Raw genomic sequence first — 13,628 nt, forward strand, 5'->3', positions numbered from 1 at the left:
CCTTCCAGTCGGGATTCAGGCCTCATCATGGGACTGAAACTGCCTTGGTCGCACTGGTTGATGATCTCCGGCGGGCTAGGGGCAAAGGTGAGAGCTGTTTCCTAGTTCTGCTGGATCTCTCAGCGGCGTTTGATACCATCAACCATAACATCCTTCTGGACCGTCTTGAGGGGCTGGGAGCTGGGGGCACTGTCATACAGTGGTTCCGCTCCTTCCTCCTGGGCCGTGTTCAGAAAGTGGTGGTGGGGGATGAGTGTTCAGACCCCTGGGCTCTCACTTGTGGGGTGCCTCAGGGTTCTGTCCTCTCCCCCATGCTTTTCAACATTTACATGCAGCCGCTGGGAGAGATCATCAGGAGGTTTGGGCTGGGTGTTCATCAGTATGCGGATGATACCCAGCTCTACCTCTCTTTTAAATCAGAACCAGTGAAGGCGGTGAAGGTCCTGTGTGAGTGTCTGGAGGCGGTTGGAGGATGGATGGCGGCTAACAGTTTGAGGTTGAATCCTGACAAGACAGAAGTACTGTTTTTGGGGGACAGGAGGCGGGCAGGTGTGGAGGATTCCCTGGTCCTGAATGGGGTAACTGTGCCCCTGAAGGACCAGGTGCGCAGCCTGGGAGTCATTTTGGACTCACAGCTGTCCATGGAGGCACAGGTCAAATCTGTATCCAGGGCAGCTGTTTACCAGCTCCATCTGGTACGTAGGCTGAGACCCTATCTGCCTGCAGACTGTCTCGCCAGAGTGGTGCATGCTCTGGTTATCTCCCGCTTGGACTACTGCAATGCGCTCTACGTGGGGCTACCTTTGAAGGTGACCCGGAAACTACAACTAATCCAGAACGCGGCAGCTAGACTGGTGACTGGGAGCGGCCGCCGAGACCATATAACACCGGTCTTGAAAGACCTACATTGCCTCCCAGTACATTTCCGAGCACAATTCAAAGTGTTGGTGCTGACCTTTAAAGCCCTAAACGGCCTCGGTCCAGTATATCTGAAGGAGCGTCTCCTCCCCCATCGTTTTGCCCGGACACTGAGGTCCAGCTCCGAGGGCCTTCTGGCGGTTCCCTCACTGCGAGAGGCCAAGTTACAGGGAACCAGGCAGAGGGCCTTCTCGGTAGTGGCACCCGCCCTCTGGAACGCCCTCCCATCAGATGTCAAAGCGATAAACAACTACCTGACATTCAGAAGACATCTGAAGGCAGCCTGTTCAGGGAAGTTTTTAATATGTGACATTTTAGTGTATTTTTCATCTTTGTTGGAAGCTGCCCAGAGTGGCTGGGGAAACCCAGCCAGATTGGCGGGGTACAAATAATAAATAAATAAATAAATAAATAATAATAATAATAATAATAATAATAATAATAATAATAATAATTAGCACATTTCTTCAACACCAGAGTATTACAGAAACTCGCCCACCCACCGCTGTAGCTCCCCACCCACTACAGCACAATAAACGTTTGAAAGAGCCTGTGGCAACACTTCTCCTAGGTGCTCCCAGGAACAACTTCATTTGTAAACTGCCAAGGTCATGCAACACATTAGCAGAACTGTACAAAAACAATTGAACGGCCAGCTATAGCAGAGGGCTTGGTATAGTGCTGTTTCCAGCTAAACAGCAGTCAGAAAATCACAGAATTGTAGCCTCTTGAGGGTCATCTAGTCTTCTCAGAACTCAAAAGCAGGACATAAAGAGGGCATTTTGCTGCGCAGAAGACAGACTGCGGGTACATGCAGCTTGGCAAAGGTACAAAAATCTATTGTATCTGGCCTGCCTAGATGTAAACTAATTATAAAGAGCTAGGCCTCACGAAACATACAGTATAGAAACAGCACTGCCATCTGCTGGATAAAATGACACAGAACCACCCCTTTATTTAGCATTAACTAATGAAGATGATAAGGGAAACAAATTTTACACCGTCTTTATGTACATGGAAGAGCCCATCCATGTGCACAGTCCCTTTGCTCTGCCCTCCACAGCACAAGCAATCAAACCAAGGAAGCTTTAATTAATCAAAGTTTCTCATTTTGCCAAAACCATGAAACAATGGCTACCGGCTTTAGAACAAGCCATGATATTGAACCACAGTTTGAAGTTGGTTCAGTGTCTTAGCTTTTTCCTGAAGCTAGCAGCCACAGTTTCTTGGTTCAGGTGGAACAGGAAACCATGGTTAATCAGAAGATTCCTGAATGCTCATACCAGAAAAGAAGGAGTAATGGTAATGGGGCTGCACATGTGGGAGAAAGGCTTGCTTATATCTTAGTGAGATTGTCTGAACTGGGTCAAATGTCTTTACTATACTAATTGTCTATTTTGCAGAAGAGTTAGACTCATACCTGTCCACGGCCACTTGCAAGTCTGGACGACAGATATTGTCCTCACCACAGTCCAGAAGAATATGAGCCTAAATATGTAAATAAGAATAGTAATAATTAGGTATATGATATGTAGTAAGAGGGAATAGCAAAGGGCAAATTTTGCTTTTTGAACAGCGTACACCTGCTATCCGGCACTGAAAAGGGCAATGACAGAGGGGAATTGTTACAGAACACATTCTTCTGTGTTGTGGAGATTGAATTTCAAACTTCACTGCAATGCCACATCCGAGGAACAAAGTAACTTGTGCTTGTGAGAATTAACTTGAGGAGAACTTGCCGATTCAAAAGTACGTTTTGCCATTAAATCTCTCAGCGCTGTACCTGTCTGCTAACATTTGCAGGAGTGAACTGGTTGAGGATAGGCTGCAAGCCAGTAGAGTCCATAGCTGTTTTGTAATCTAGCTGATATTCCATGAAAATGGTGATTGGAGTAAGCTTGTCTCTAAATTCGGAATCATCCTAAGGGAGAACAAAAATGGAGTTGCTTTTAGAAAACGAAAACTGCACGATTATACTGGAATGGAACTCAATCAAACATCTACTACAAAGGCTTGTGGCTACCTACCGCTTTAATGGAAACAATAGCGGATGGAATTAAAAAAACAACAACCAAGCAAATAAGAGGCAGCCATTTGTAAATTCTTTTGGAGAAAAGAGAAGGGCTGTAGCCATGAGGCAGAGCATCTGCTTTGCACGCAGAAGGTTCCGAGTTCGAGTCCTGGCACTCCAGACAGGGCTCTCCCTGATTCCGGACATCAATAACGTTAACTCTACGTATAGCAAGAAGGCAGGAGGTGGGTGGGTTGTGGTCTTGTATGACGCTTACCCTTAAAAATGCCTGAAGTTCTTCACAGCTCATTCGACCCCCTTTGGGGACAGTCATGTTCTTTGAGTGGACTGGTTGCCTGTTGTGGAGAAACAGCGCCCTCCTGATGGCACCTTTTTGCTTCAGCTTGTCCAACAGCAGCTCCACATGGAAAGCTGCCGCCAAAGGAAAAGGCATTTTAGTCAAGCAATGCTCACGTCTTGCCATGCCTTACTGCAGTAGCCACTGGTAAGGCAGGATGCTGAGCTGGAAGAGATGCTGTGGCTGAGCAGTGGCTGAGAGAATCAGGACCATACAGAAAGGGGGCTGCTGACTAAGACTGCCAGCACAGGCTGCTAACATCAGCGCCTGTACCTCTACCCAGTTCTGCCAGCTAGTCAGCAGCTATTTGCCTGTACGGCACTGACTCTCGTTGCTCTCTGTTTCCATTGCTGCCTCAGGTCTCCCAGATTAACTGTTGCTCAGTGGGGATGTTCCATTCCTGTCTCTTAACTTCCCAGCATGTCTCCTATTAGTGTCACAATTCCTTAGAGGCTGCTGCTAGGCCTTGTTCTCACAGACCAGATACAAGGTGGTACATTCTAGCCTAGACTTATCCCAACATGCTAGCTTTTTCTAAATGCAAATAGTTTTTCCTCTGCAGAGGAACTTCATATCTATATCTATATCTATATCTATATCTATATCTATATCTATATCTATATCTATATATCTATCTATCTATCTATATCTATCTATATTATTAAATTTTCTGTTTTACAATTTAAAATACTCATCTTACATCCTTAAGATATCAATGACTTCCCTTCTTCTCTTTCTATGGTTCATTTTACATATCATAAATCCCTGCATATTTTACAAAAACTATACTATTCAGTTTTCCATTATTGCATCCATCAAAACTTTCTTACACTGTTGAATTTATCTTAATGCTGCCAGCATTTTCAGCTGTATACAATTATTTCCCATATATTCAATAAACATTTTCCAATCCTCTTTAAACATATGTTCTTCTTGTTCTCTTATTCCATATGTTAGGTCTGCAAGTTGTGCATATTCTGTCAACTTAAGTTTCCATTCTTCTTTGGTTGGGACCTCGCTCGTTTTCCATTTTGGGGCTAACAAAACATGGGCTGCAGTAGTAGCATACATAAATAACATTTTTTGACACCTGGGAATTTCAGTCTGAATTATCCTCAACAGAAAGGACTCTGGTTTGGTTTTTTTTGGAAAGTACTTTTAAATATTTTTTTTCCCAATTCATTATGGACAGAGGAACGTTTTATTCAACATATGAAATCTCGACTGCAGCTTAGAGTGATGCATCTCAGAAACAGGTTTATCACTGCAGCTGCTGTTTGTGGTAACTAGGTCTTCTTAGGCAATATGGCATCTGTGCAAAATGTGCTCTACTCCAGACCCAAGAGCAATTACACATAAAGGGTGTCATCCTATTTGCACAAGGACCTCTCTTGCACAGCTGAATTTCCCTTTGCTCTCCATTCCCTGTGCCCCACTATCAAATCTGCTAGGGAGAGTTGGAGGAACCCCAGCAGAGATTGGGGAGAGGGGGTTCACAAGGGAAGAAGAAGGAGGGCAAGTTCCACAGAGCAAGTGGAAGTGTCTGTGCAAACAGGACAGCTCTACTGGATGCAATCAACAGTCACTTGGCCTTCTTCAACTCTCATCTCATTGTGTGCCACACAATGTTCACAATTTTGCCAGCCAGTAACTTACGACTGTGCTCCCTGATACTTCCATGCTTCTTTAAACCACTCGGGGAACCCCATATTTGAGTCCAGATAGGGCCATTTTCCAGGGTTCTCTGACTGATTCCTCAGAGAAGGAGATTTCTCCAGCTAGCAGACCACCACAAAGTTGTCTCCCATACATTGAGAAGAATAATGGTGTGAAGTCTGAGCCAGAAGATTTAAAAGGGGCACGGGTTTTGCACGTGTCTGATACCAGTGCGGCTTTGAACAGCCAAAGAAGTTTGACAATTTAAATTATTGCCACTGAACATCTGCTGACAATATGAGGAGAACCGAAGTGCATGGTAAGTAAATCTACTGAGGAACTTACTGAGGTCCCTGGGAAGACTTCCTTTGCCATCCGCTTTTAAGCAGAACTTTACTTTAAAACTGTTGGGGGAAATTAGAGAATATTTAAAAACAAAACACATTTTGTACTTGAAGGTCAAGCTACATCTATTGATCAGCAAAAGTGCAGTAGTGGCTTCCAGACCTACCCTTTCATGACTGTTAATAAGATCTAGTTGCACGTGCAGATTCCTTGGTCGGTGTTGTTGGGTTTAAAGAAACTTTAAAAAGTTCCCTCCACTGGTTCCTTCAGCTCCCAATTATTAAATATACTTTCTTAAGAGCTTAGTTTATCTATTTTGTTAAGATTTTACTGCTATAACTGAGCTCTTATTAGGGCTGGTCTAAGACTTTTTGCTGCCTGAGGCAGAAACTCCCCAAAATCCATGTACTTAGGCCAACTGAATTGCCAGTTTAATATTTCAGCACCACATCTGAAGGCAGCAGGCTAGCCTGGGGGGTGTGTGTGTGTATATGTGTGTTTGTATGCAGGGCAGGCTGTGTAGCACACACAGCTATGTTCCTCAACACCTCATTGCTGCTGCCCATTACTCATATACCTCCCCCACCTAATGGTAAGGTCAGTCCTCACTCTTATAAAGGCAAAATGGAGTTTCCCCTAAAATTGCACTTGGAGGAGTGCAAGAACTATGTTGGCCATTCAAAAGAGTTGGCAAGACACGAAGCACAAGCGACTCACTTCCTTTCCACATCCTTAAAGGATTTGTCCATGGAGACGGAGACGACTAGAGCACATTCTTCCAATGGGGTGAACAGATTTCCACCCTTCCATCTAGCTAGCTCTGTTGATAGGCTCTTCCTGCTTCTGGAAAGGGCTTAGAATAGGACACGTTTGCAAAGCTATTCATGCTTCAGATGGGACTGTATAACATTACACAATGAATCCACTTAGGTTTCCCACCTGGGAAGAGCCTTTGACCATTTTTTAAATAGCAAGGAAGGATTTGTATATATGCTTGCTTCTTTGGAGCATCCACAGGCTATGGACCTCGCCAAGGAGGAAATTGTGTCCTTTGCTCCCTTGCATAAGGCCAGGAAGTGTGGGGAAACACGTTCCCTTTGCCCCTTGTCTCTCATGGCCTCCTTTGATTGACTGAAGAGGCTCCCAATCCATTTCGAGATTCCATTTCAAAATACAAACGAGTCATCTTACCAAGAAACTTTCTGGCCATTTTCATTCAGTTCACAGGATTTGTCTTCCGGATTTAGAATGGTTGGGGTGACTTCTAGTCCAGCATTTACTGTAATGACTGGCCGTGCCCTTTGAAAAGAACCAAATGGTAAGCAAAACAGGGTTACTGCATGAAAGAACCACCTTGTCTTCTTCTTCAGGCTCAGTGGGGCCTACCTCTGAGTAGACTTGTCCTAACTGGGGCTGGTGGATTTTATCTGCTATGTTTGCATCAGTCTGGGGTCCTAACTGGGCTCTTCTGCAGGGAACAGACTGGTCAGACTATACTGCCCCACTACTGTAGTAGTGACCTTATAGTAACTACTCCCAGTTTGAACACCCTTGGCGGTGGTGTTTCCTCTGCTGCTGTACTTTCCAATGCCGCAGTGGGGCCTTCATGTTGGGAGAGCTCCCCCACTGGTGGAGGTCATTGGAGACCTACAGGCAGAATGTCCACCTAGTCCTATGGATCAGGGATTATGATTGCAAACCGGCTGATTGCAAACCATTCACGCTGCTGCTGCTGCTGCTTAAACCCAGATTTGTGATTGCAGCCTTGTTCTTATGACTAAACCCCAGGATGGTAGCTGCTGCTAAGCTCAGCTGCTGGCCAGAGGTTAACACACATGGAGGTAGCTGTGTGCAACATGGAGGAAATAACAGAACACCCAGAGAACAGAACATTGTGTCCCTTGCTTGCAGGCCACTGAGCAAGGAGGGAACCATTCCTCACTCTGATATTCCTGTGGAGACCATGATGCTAGAAAAAGGCAACGCCTCTAACAGTGAAGCAAACTTTGCTCCTCAGTAAAATGCAAATATCATTGGGTTTTTCCACTCAGACTTAATTTTGAGCACTTACCTATATAAGGCAACTTTGTCAGCACCAAAAGCACCTACAATCAAGTCTGGAAATAGAATAAAATAATATTGTTTTTAGAGTTGAGACTTTTTTTGAATGTTACACAATTCTCTGATTAGCAACAGGTCTCCAGTACATGAATTAGGAGCAAGTGCTTTTGCTGAAAGAGCAAGTAGGTAAACATTTAAATGTGGATGCAAAAGGGTAAAGATTGGGGATGCTTGTGGAACCTAAATCTGCTGAATTCTGTCTTAGATTTTAAGGAGCTGCTTTGCCAGACATGTTTAAACAAACTCAAAAGGTTGATATCCATTATTCTTCTGTTTTTGGAATTTTGCAAGCTGATTGAACAGATAATTTTTGCTCTTTTTCCTGCCTATATCCAGTCACAAATATATCAAAAGCAAATAGAAAAATGAAAAGAAACTCTTCCTCCTTCTGCCAAATATTCCTGAAATTATTATTTCTCTTTCTTCAATTGTTAAGTGCTAAGGTTTGTGGGGTGTTTTTATACACACACACACACACACACACACACACACACACACACTTTTTAAAAAAGTGATGTTGTTCTTTTATTATTATTTTTTATTCCACTATATTTCCACAGGAGAACAAATGGTGGGGGATTTTGCAAATATTCTGAAATAGCAGATATTCTGAAATCTGAAATTCATTCCAGAATACAAATGGTGTAGAATCCAAGAGATATCACAATGTCAGGATGCTAACAGAGTAGAACTGAGAGAATCTATTCATCCCTAGTAAAGATCAAAACCCCATGAAATCTCTTTTTCTTACACAGTTCTGAATTGCGCTCCTCCCTGTGAAATAAATGTTGGATTAGTTTACAAGATACAGGAACCGGCATTGCTATTATGAAAGATCACCTGGGTAGCCATTTTTGTCCACGTCGGTAGCTCCTTTCAGTGAGTAGCCAAAGCTTGGTGGCATTGTCTCTGAGGCCCATTGTCCTTCAAGGACCTGAGATGGCATCCCATTCAAACCTGTAGCTCTCCCATTGTAGATGTAAACCAGCCCTTTTTTGTCTTCTCCACCATAAGGGGCAGCAACTGCGATGTCTACAAGCCACAACAAGGAATCTTTAGCATATCCAAATAGAAAGGAATCAAAATATATACTCCCGATGATTCTGCAGTAACACATATGAATCAGTGGGAGTATTGCTGGCTGATGCCCATTGGCAAAAGGCAGGGCCACCAATGATAGGCGGAGCCTGAGCCAATAACATGCAGAGTCCACTAATTCCAGTTTCGTCCCCATCCCTCTCCCTGTTGAGTTCTACAAAAGCAGCACAGAGTCTAAGGACGAGGAAGGTGACTGTTCCATCCCTGAGCTGGTTGTAAGGAGGAACGCTGGAAAGTGGTGAATGGCTGAATGAGGTCAGACTCAGGTTGGTGCAACAGTGCTCCGCTTGTCCTAATGGACTAAAAGGTTCCCTTGGTAAAGGACCCCTGGAAGGTTAAGTCCAGCCAAAGGCGACTATGGGGCTGCGGCACTCATCTCACTTTCAAGCCGAGGGAGCTGGTATTTATCCACAGACAGCTTTCTGGGTCATGTGGCCAGCATGACTAAACCGCTTCTGGAGCAACAGGACACCGTGACAGAAACCAGAGTGCACAGAAATGTCGTTTACCTTTCTGCCACAATGGTACCTATTTATCTACTTGCACTGGTATGCTTTCGAACTGCTAGGTTGGCAGGAGCTGGGACAGAGCAACAGGAGCTCACTCCATCATGGGGATTCGAATCGCTGACCTTCCAATCAGCGAGCCCAAGAGGTTCAGTGGTTTAGACCACAGTGCCACCCACGTCCCTAATGGACTAGCCTCCACTGAGTTGGAGGCTTTGTATTCTGTTTCACACCATGCAGTTGACTGGGACGGACTCAGCAATATGAGGCAAATACCTCTGAGTCAGTGAGTGTTTGAACCTCCTCACAAAGGCTCAGCTTGCGCAGGGATCTCTGCCACGGAAACGCAATAATGCTCCAAAATAAATTGTATTTGAAGCGTAAAGGCTTTCAGCTGTAGGTCTGAAAATTAAAGGTTATAGGGCTTGGGGTGGGGAGGAAGTTTCTGTATAGGCTTTCCCACTCCTTCCCCAAATCCACTCTGTAGGGTCAGGAGAACGCACCAGAAAACATATGTAGGGGGGAGGAGAGGGGGAATTGTTCCATCTGACAAGTAGATACGCTTGTGTTGACAGAATGATCAAAACAGTGTAATATTGAATTCCTCCCAATGACCCAATGCTTTACCATTGAAGCCGTCCTGATCAAGATCTCCCAAAGGTGCAATTGAACTGCTGAACCTTGCAAAAACCTCGAAGCCGTTCAGCTTCATGGCCTGACTCTGAAAGCCTCCAGAGGCTTGTTGGAGATAAACAGAAACTTGTCCCACTTCAAGAAGTTTGCCGTCAGAACCACGATCCATAAAGAGTGGGGCTCCTATGAGTAGATCTGTGTAACTGAAGAGAAAGAGAGAGGGGAAGAGATCAAGTATTTCAGTCACGGCAAAAATCCCTATGTTTAAGGTGCTTCCATATGAGTGCAACCTCGTCAGAGAGATATCACAAATGGGTCACTGGCAAAAAGGTTTCTTCAACTTATTATATTTTCTCCCACAAGTGCCATTGTGCTCATGTTCTGCCTATGTTCTGTTCAAGCACCTGGTTGGCCACTGTGAGAACCAGATGCTGGACTAGATGGGCCATTGGCCTGACCCAAAAGACTATTTTTATGTTCTTAAATCCAGATTAAAAGGGAAAGAAATATGGGCTGGCATTTTGAGAGCAGCAATGTAACGTGGATCCTGAAAAATATGTGCCTGCATGAGGAACCCCAGTCCTACAATAAACACCTGTCTAGAAACATTCTTAGAACTATAGGTTCACATCACCGACAGCTGCAGTCTAGCCAAGTGAAGTACTTTTAAGGTTCAAAGGTTTGGTGGTTTGAAAATGATGAAAATTGCAGGTGCCTAATGCTGAGTGGATCATTCCCACTGTATGCTTTTAGTTTTGTTCCTTTGGCTTAAGAATTTATAAAAGTGAAGATTCCAACAATCCTGTGTACATGCACAGAATCCATTCACCCACACAGTTAAGGGGTGTGTGGGCTTTGCCAGTGACAGCCTGTAGTGTTTTTCTGGAATGGCGTTCTGGAGGGGTCACTTTTCTGTAGGGTAGGGAGGCAGAAAAGCTTCACCATGTATGCAGTGTAGCCAACGGGTTGTAGCCAACTAAATTCTACTTAGGACTCAGCTATACAGCTGCAAACAAAACATTCTAAGTATGTTGTAAAGTGCATTATACAAATGTGACACTAGGTGGTGATGGTGAGCTATGTCAAATTCAATATATTTTTCAAAACTTTTTTTTTAAAAAAAATCCAAAGTGTTTTTTATATGTGTGTAGATTTCACCTCAGAGTAGGGGATTTGCTCTGAGTATGAGTAACCATGGATATAACCCAAAAAATTCTGCCCAAAGACACTGAGAGCAATTAGAATGCCAGAAGACATTTAAATGCGTCATCACACAATATGATTTAAAAGAAAATCAGCTAATCTATCCCACAAAATGAGCTGTATCATTCATTCTCAAAAGGGCATCTGTCAGATATACCTAACGCATGGAATGAGAGGGGAGGAAAGGGAAAATAAAGGAAGAAGTGAGATAAAGAATTGAGGGAGTTGCATGGGAGAAAGGGATGATGAGACAAGATCTGTGCTTAGGAACCTCGAGAATTACAAGCACGCCACTCTCGAGGGATTCATAGCTATACTATGTATAATGTCTTCACAGGACAATTAAGCCATGCATGAAATGTTTAGAGATTTATATACCAAGCACTCCAGATAAGATGCATGCAGGGACCCCAGCAGAACAAGCCAGCAGAAGAAACTCTGTGTGCGTCACTGGCTTTCAATTACTCTTTGCAAATCTTCTATTTTTATCCTAAACAAGATTTTTTTTTAAGGCAAGCAATTCTTTCCAGGGAGAATGAAAAAAGCATCACTTACTCATCCCCATTGATATCTGTGGCAGCTACAGAATATCCAAAATATGCAGCCATCTGGGAGATAAGATTAAATAGAAAAATGTTGCATTTTATGTAAATACTTCAGTAAAGATATTTCGGAATTAGTGACTCAATAAAAGCTCCCTTGTTTCTCGGATGTGCTTAGCTGTACTGTATATGTTATTTTGGAATATTATTTCTTTCTCATAATAAAGGCTTTTTAAAAATTGTTTAAAAAAGGTCCCTTGCCATGCATTCTTTAAAGGTTTTGGATTACTCCTCCCACTTTTGCCTCCGGCTCCAGCCACAACTGTCATGTGGTTCTTTTAAGCTAAAAGATGCACCCCCCTATAATTAATCAAGAAAGAGGATCCTTGCCCATCCTGGCTTATAAAAGCTAGCCGGGAAGGACTGGGCGATGGGCTTCGTGGGGTGGTGAATGCTTCCCTCCGTGAGGGAGCCTTCCCAGACCCGCTGAAAGAGGCGGTTATTAAACCGCTTCTTAAAAAACCATCTTTAGATGCGGCCACGATGGCCAATTATCGCCCAGTCTCAAACCTTCCATTCTTGGGCAAGGTGATTGAGCGAGTGGTTGCTGAACAACTCCAGGCACGCCTGGAAGAAGCGGACCATTTGGATCCCTTCCAGTCGGGATTCAGGCCTCATCATGGGACTGAAACTGCCTTGGTCGCACTGGTTGATGATCTCCGGCGGGCTAGGGACAAAGGTGAGAGCTGTTTCCTAGTTCTGCTGGATCTCTCAGCGGCGTTTGATACCACCGACCATGACATCCTTCTGGACCGTCTTGAGGGGCTGGGAGCTGGGGGCACTGTCATACAGTGGTTCCGCTCCTTCCTCCTGGGCCGTGTTCAGAAAGTGGTGGTGGGGGATGAGTGTTCAGACCCCTGGGCTCTCACTTGTGGGATGCCCCAGGGTTCTGTCCTCTCCCCCATGCTTTTCAACATTTACATGCAGCCACTGGGAGAGATCATCAGGAGGTTTGGGCTGGGTGTTCATCAGTATGCAGATGATACCCAGCTCTACCTCTCTTTTAAATCAGAACCAGTGAAGGCGGTGAAGGTCCTGTGTGAGTGTCTGGAAGCGGTTGGAGGATGGATGGCGGCTAACAGATTGAAGTTGAATCCTGACAAGACAGAAGTACTGTTTTTGGGGGACAGGAGGCGGGCAGGTGTGGAGGATTCCCTGGTCCTGAATGGGGTAACTGTGCCCCTGAAGGACCAGGTGCGCAGCCTGGGAGTCATTTTGGACTCACAGCTGTCCATGGAGGCGCAGGTCAAATCTGTACCCAGGACAGCTGTTTACCAGCTCCATCTGGTACGTAGGCTGAGACCCTATCTGCCTGCAGACTGTCTCGCCAGAGTGGTACATGCTCTGGTTATCTCCCGCTTGGACTACTGCAATGCGCTCTACGTGGGGCTACCTTTGAAGGTGACCCGGAAACTACAACTAATCCAGAATGCGGCAGCTAGACTGGTGACTGGGAGCGGCCGCCGAGACCATATAACACCGGTCTTGAAAGACCTACATTGCCTCCCAGTACGTTTCCGAGCACAATTCAAAGTGTTGGTGCTGACCTTTAAAGCCCTAAATGGCCTCGGTCCAGTATATCTGAAGGAGCGTCTCCTCCCCCATCGTTCTGCCCGGACACTGAGGTCCAGCTCCGAGGGCCTTCTGGCGGTTCCCTCACTGCGAGAGGCCAAGTTACAGGGAACCAGGCAGAGGGCCTTCTCGGTAGTGGCGCCCGCCCTGTGGAATGCCCTCCCATCAGATGTCAAAGCGATAAACAACTACCTGACATTCAGAAGACATCTGAAGGCAGCCTGTTCAGGGAAGTTTTTAATATGTGACATTTTAGTGTATTTTTCATCTCTGTTGGAAGCTGCCCAGAGTGGCTGGGGAAACCCAGCCAGATGGGCGGGGTACAAATAATAAATTATTATTATTATTATTATTCTCTAACCAAAGAGCAGCTCTTTATTTCAAAATAATCTCGTTGATTTCAGGCACACTTGGTCAACAACCATATATGCTGCCAGTTTGAACTGATGTGATCAGGGGTAGATTGCTTATGGTTATGTTTCACTGTTCTTAAAACAACTCCCAAATCAACATTCTCTGATTTGCTGTAGGTTACTTTGTGAATTATAGGGACGCGGGTGGCGCTGTGGGTAGGACTTGCCGATCGTGAGGTCGGCGGTTTGAAT

General features: G+C 44.8%; 1 protein-coding gene across 1 annotated transcript in view; it reads right to left on the reverse strand.

The window, feature by feature from the left end:
- The window catches only part of ITGAV (integrin subunit alpha V), a 72,632-nt gene that overhangs the window by 23,645 nt on the left and 35,359 nt on the right, over positions 1–13,628 (reverse strand). Inside the window, exons 11-19 of the mRNA XM_081865078.1 lie at positions 11,405–11,457; positions 9,641–9,849; positions 8,250–8,441; positions 7,360–7,405; positions 6,480–6,587; positions 5,289–5,347; positions 3,207–3,361; positions 2,702–2,839; positions 2,339–2,406 (exon numbers count right to left, since the gene is read on the reverse strand). Of these exons, the coding sequence (XP_081721204.1) occupies positions 2,339–2,406; positions 2,702–2,839; positions 3,207–3,361; positions 5,289–5,347; positions 6,480–6,587; positions 7,360–7,405; positions 8,250–8,441; positions 9,641–9,849; positions 11,405–11,457 (1,028 nt within the window). The remainder of the gene's footprint in view (positions 1–2,338; positions 2,407–2,701; positions 2,840–3,206; positions 3,362–5,288; positions 5,348–6,479; positions 6,588–7,359; positions 7,406–8,249; positions 8,442–9,640; positions 9,850–11,404; positions 11,458–13,628) is intronic.

This window comes from Podarcis erhardii, assembly GCF_964252035.2.
Source record: "Podarcis erhardii genome assembly, chromosome: 1".
NCBI lineage: Eukaryota > Metazoa > Chordata > Lepidosauria > Squamata > Lacertidae > Podarcis > Podarcis erhardii.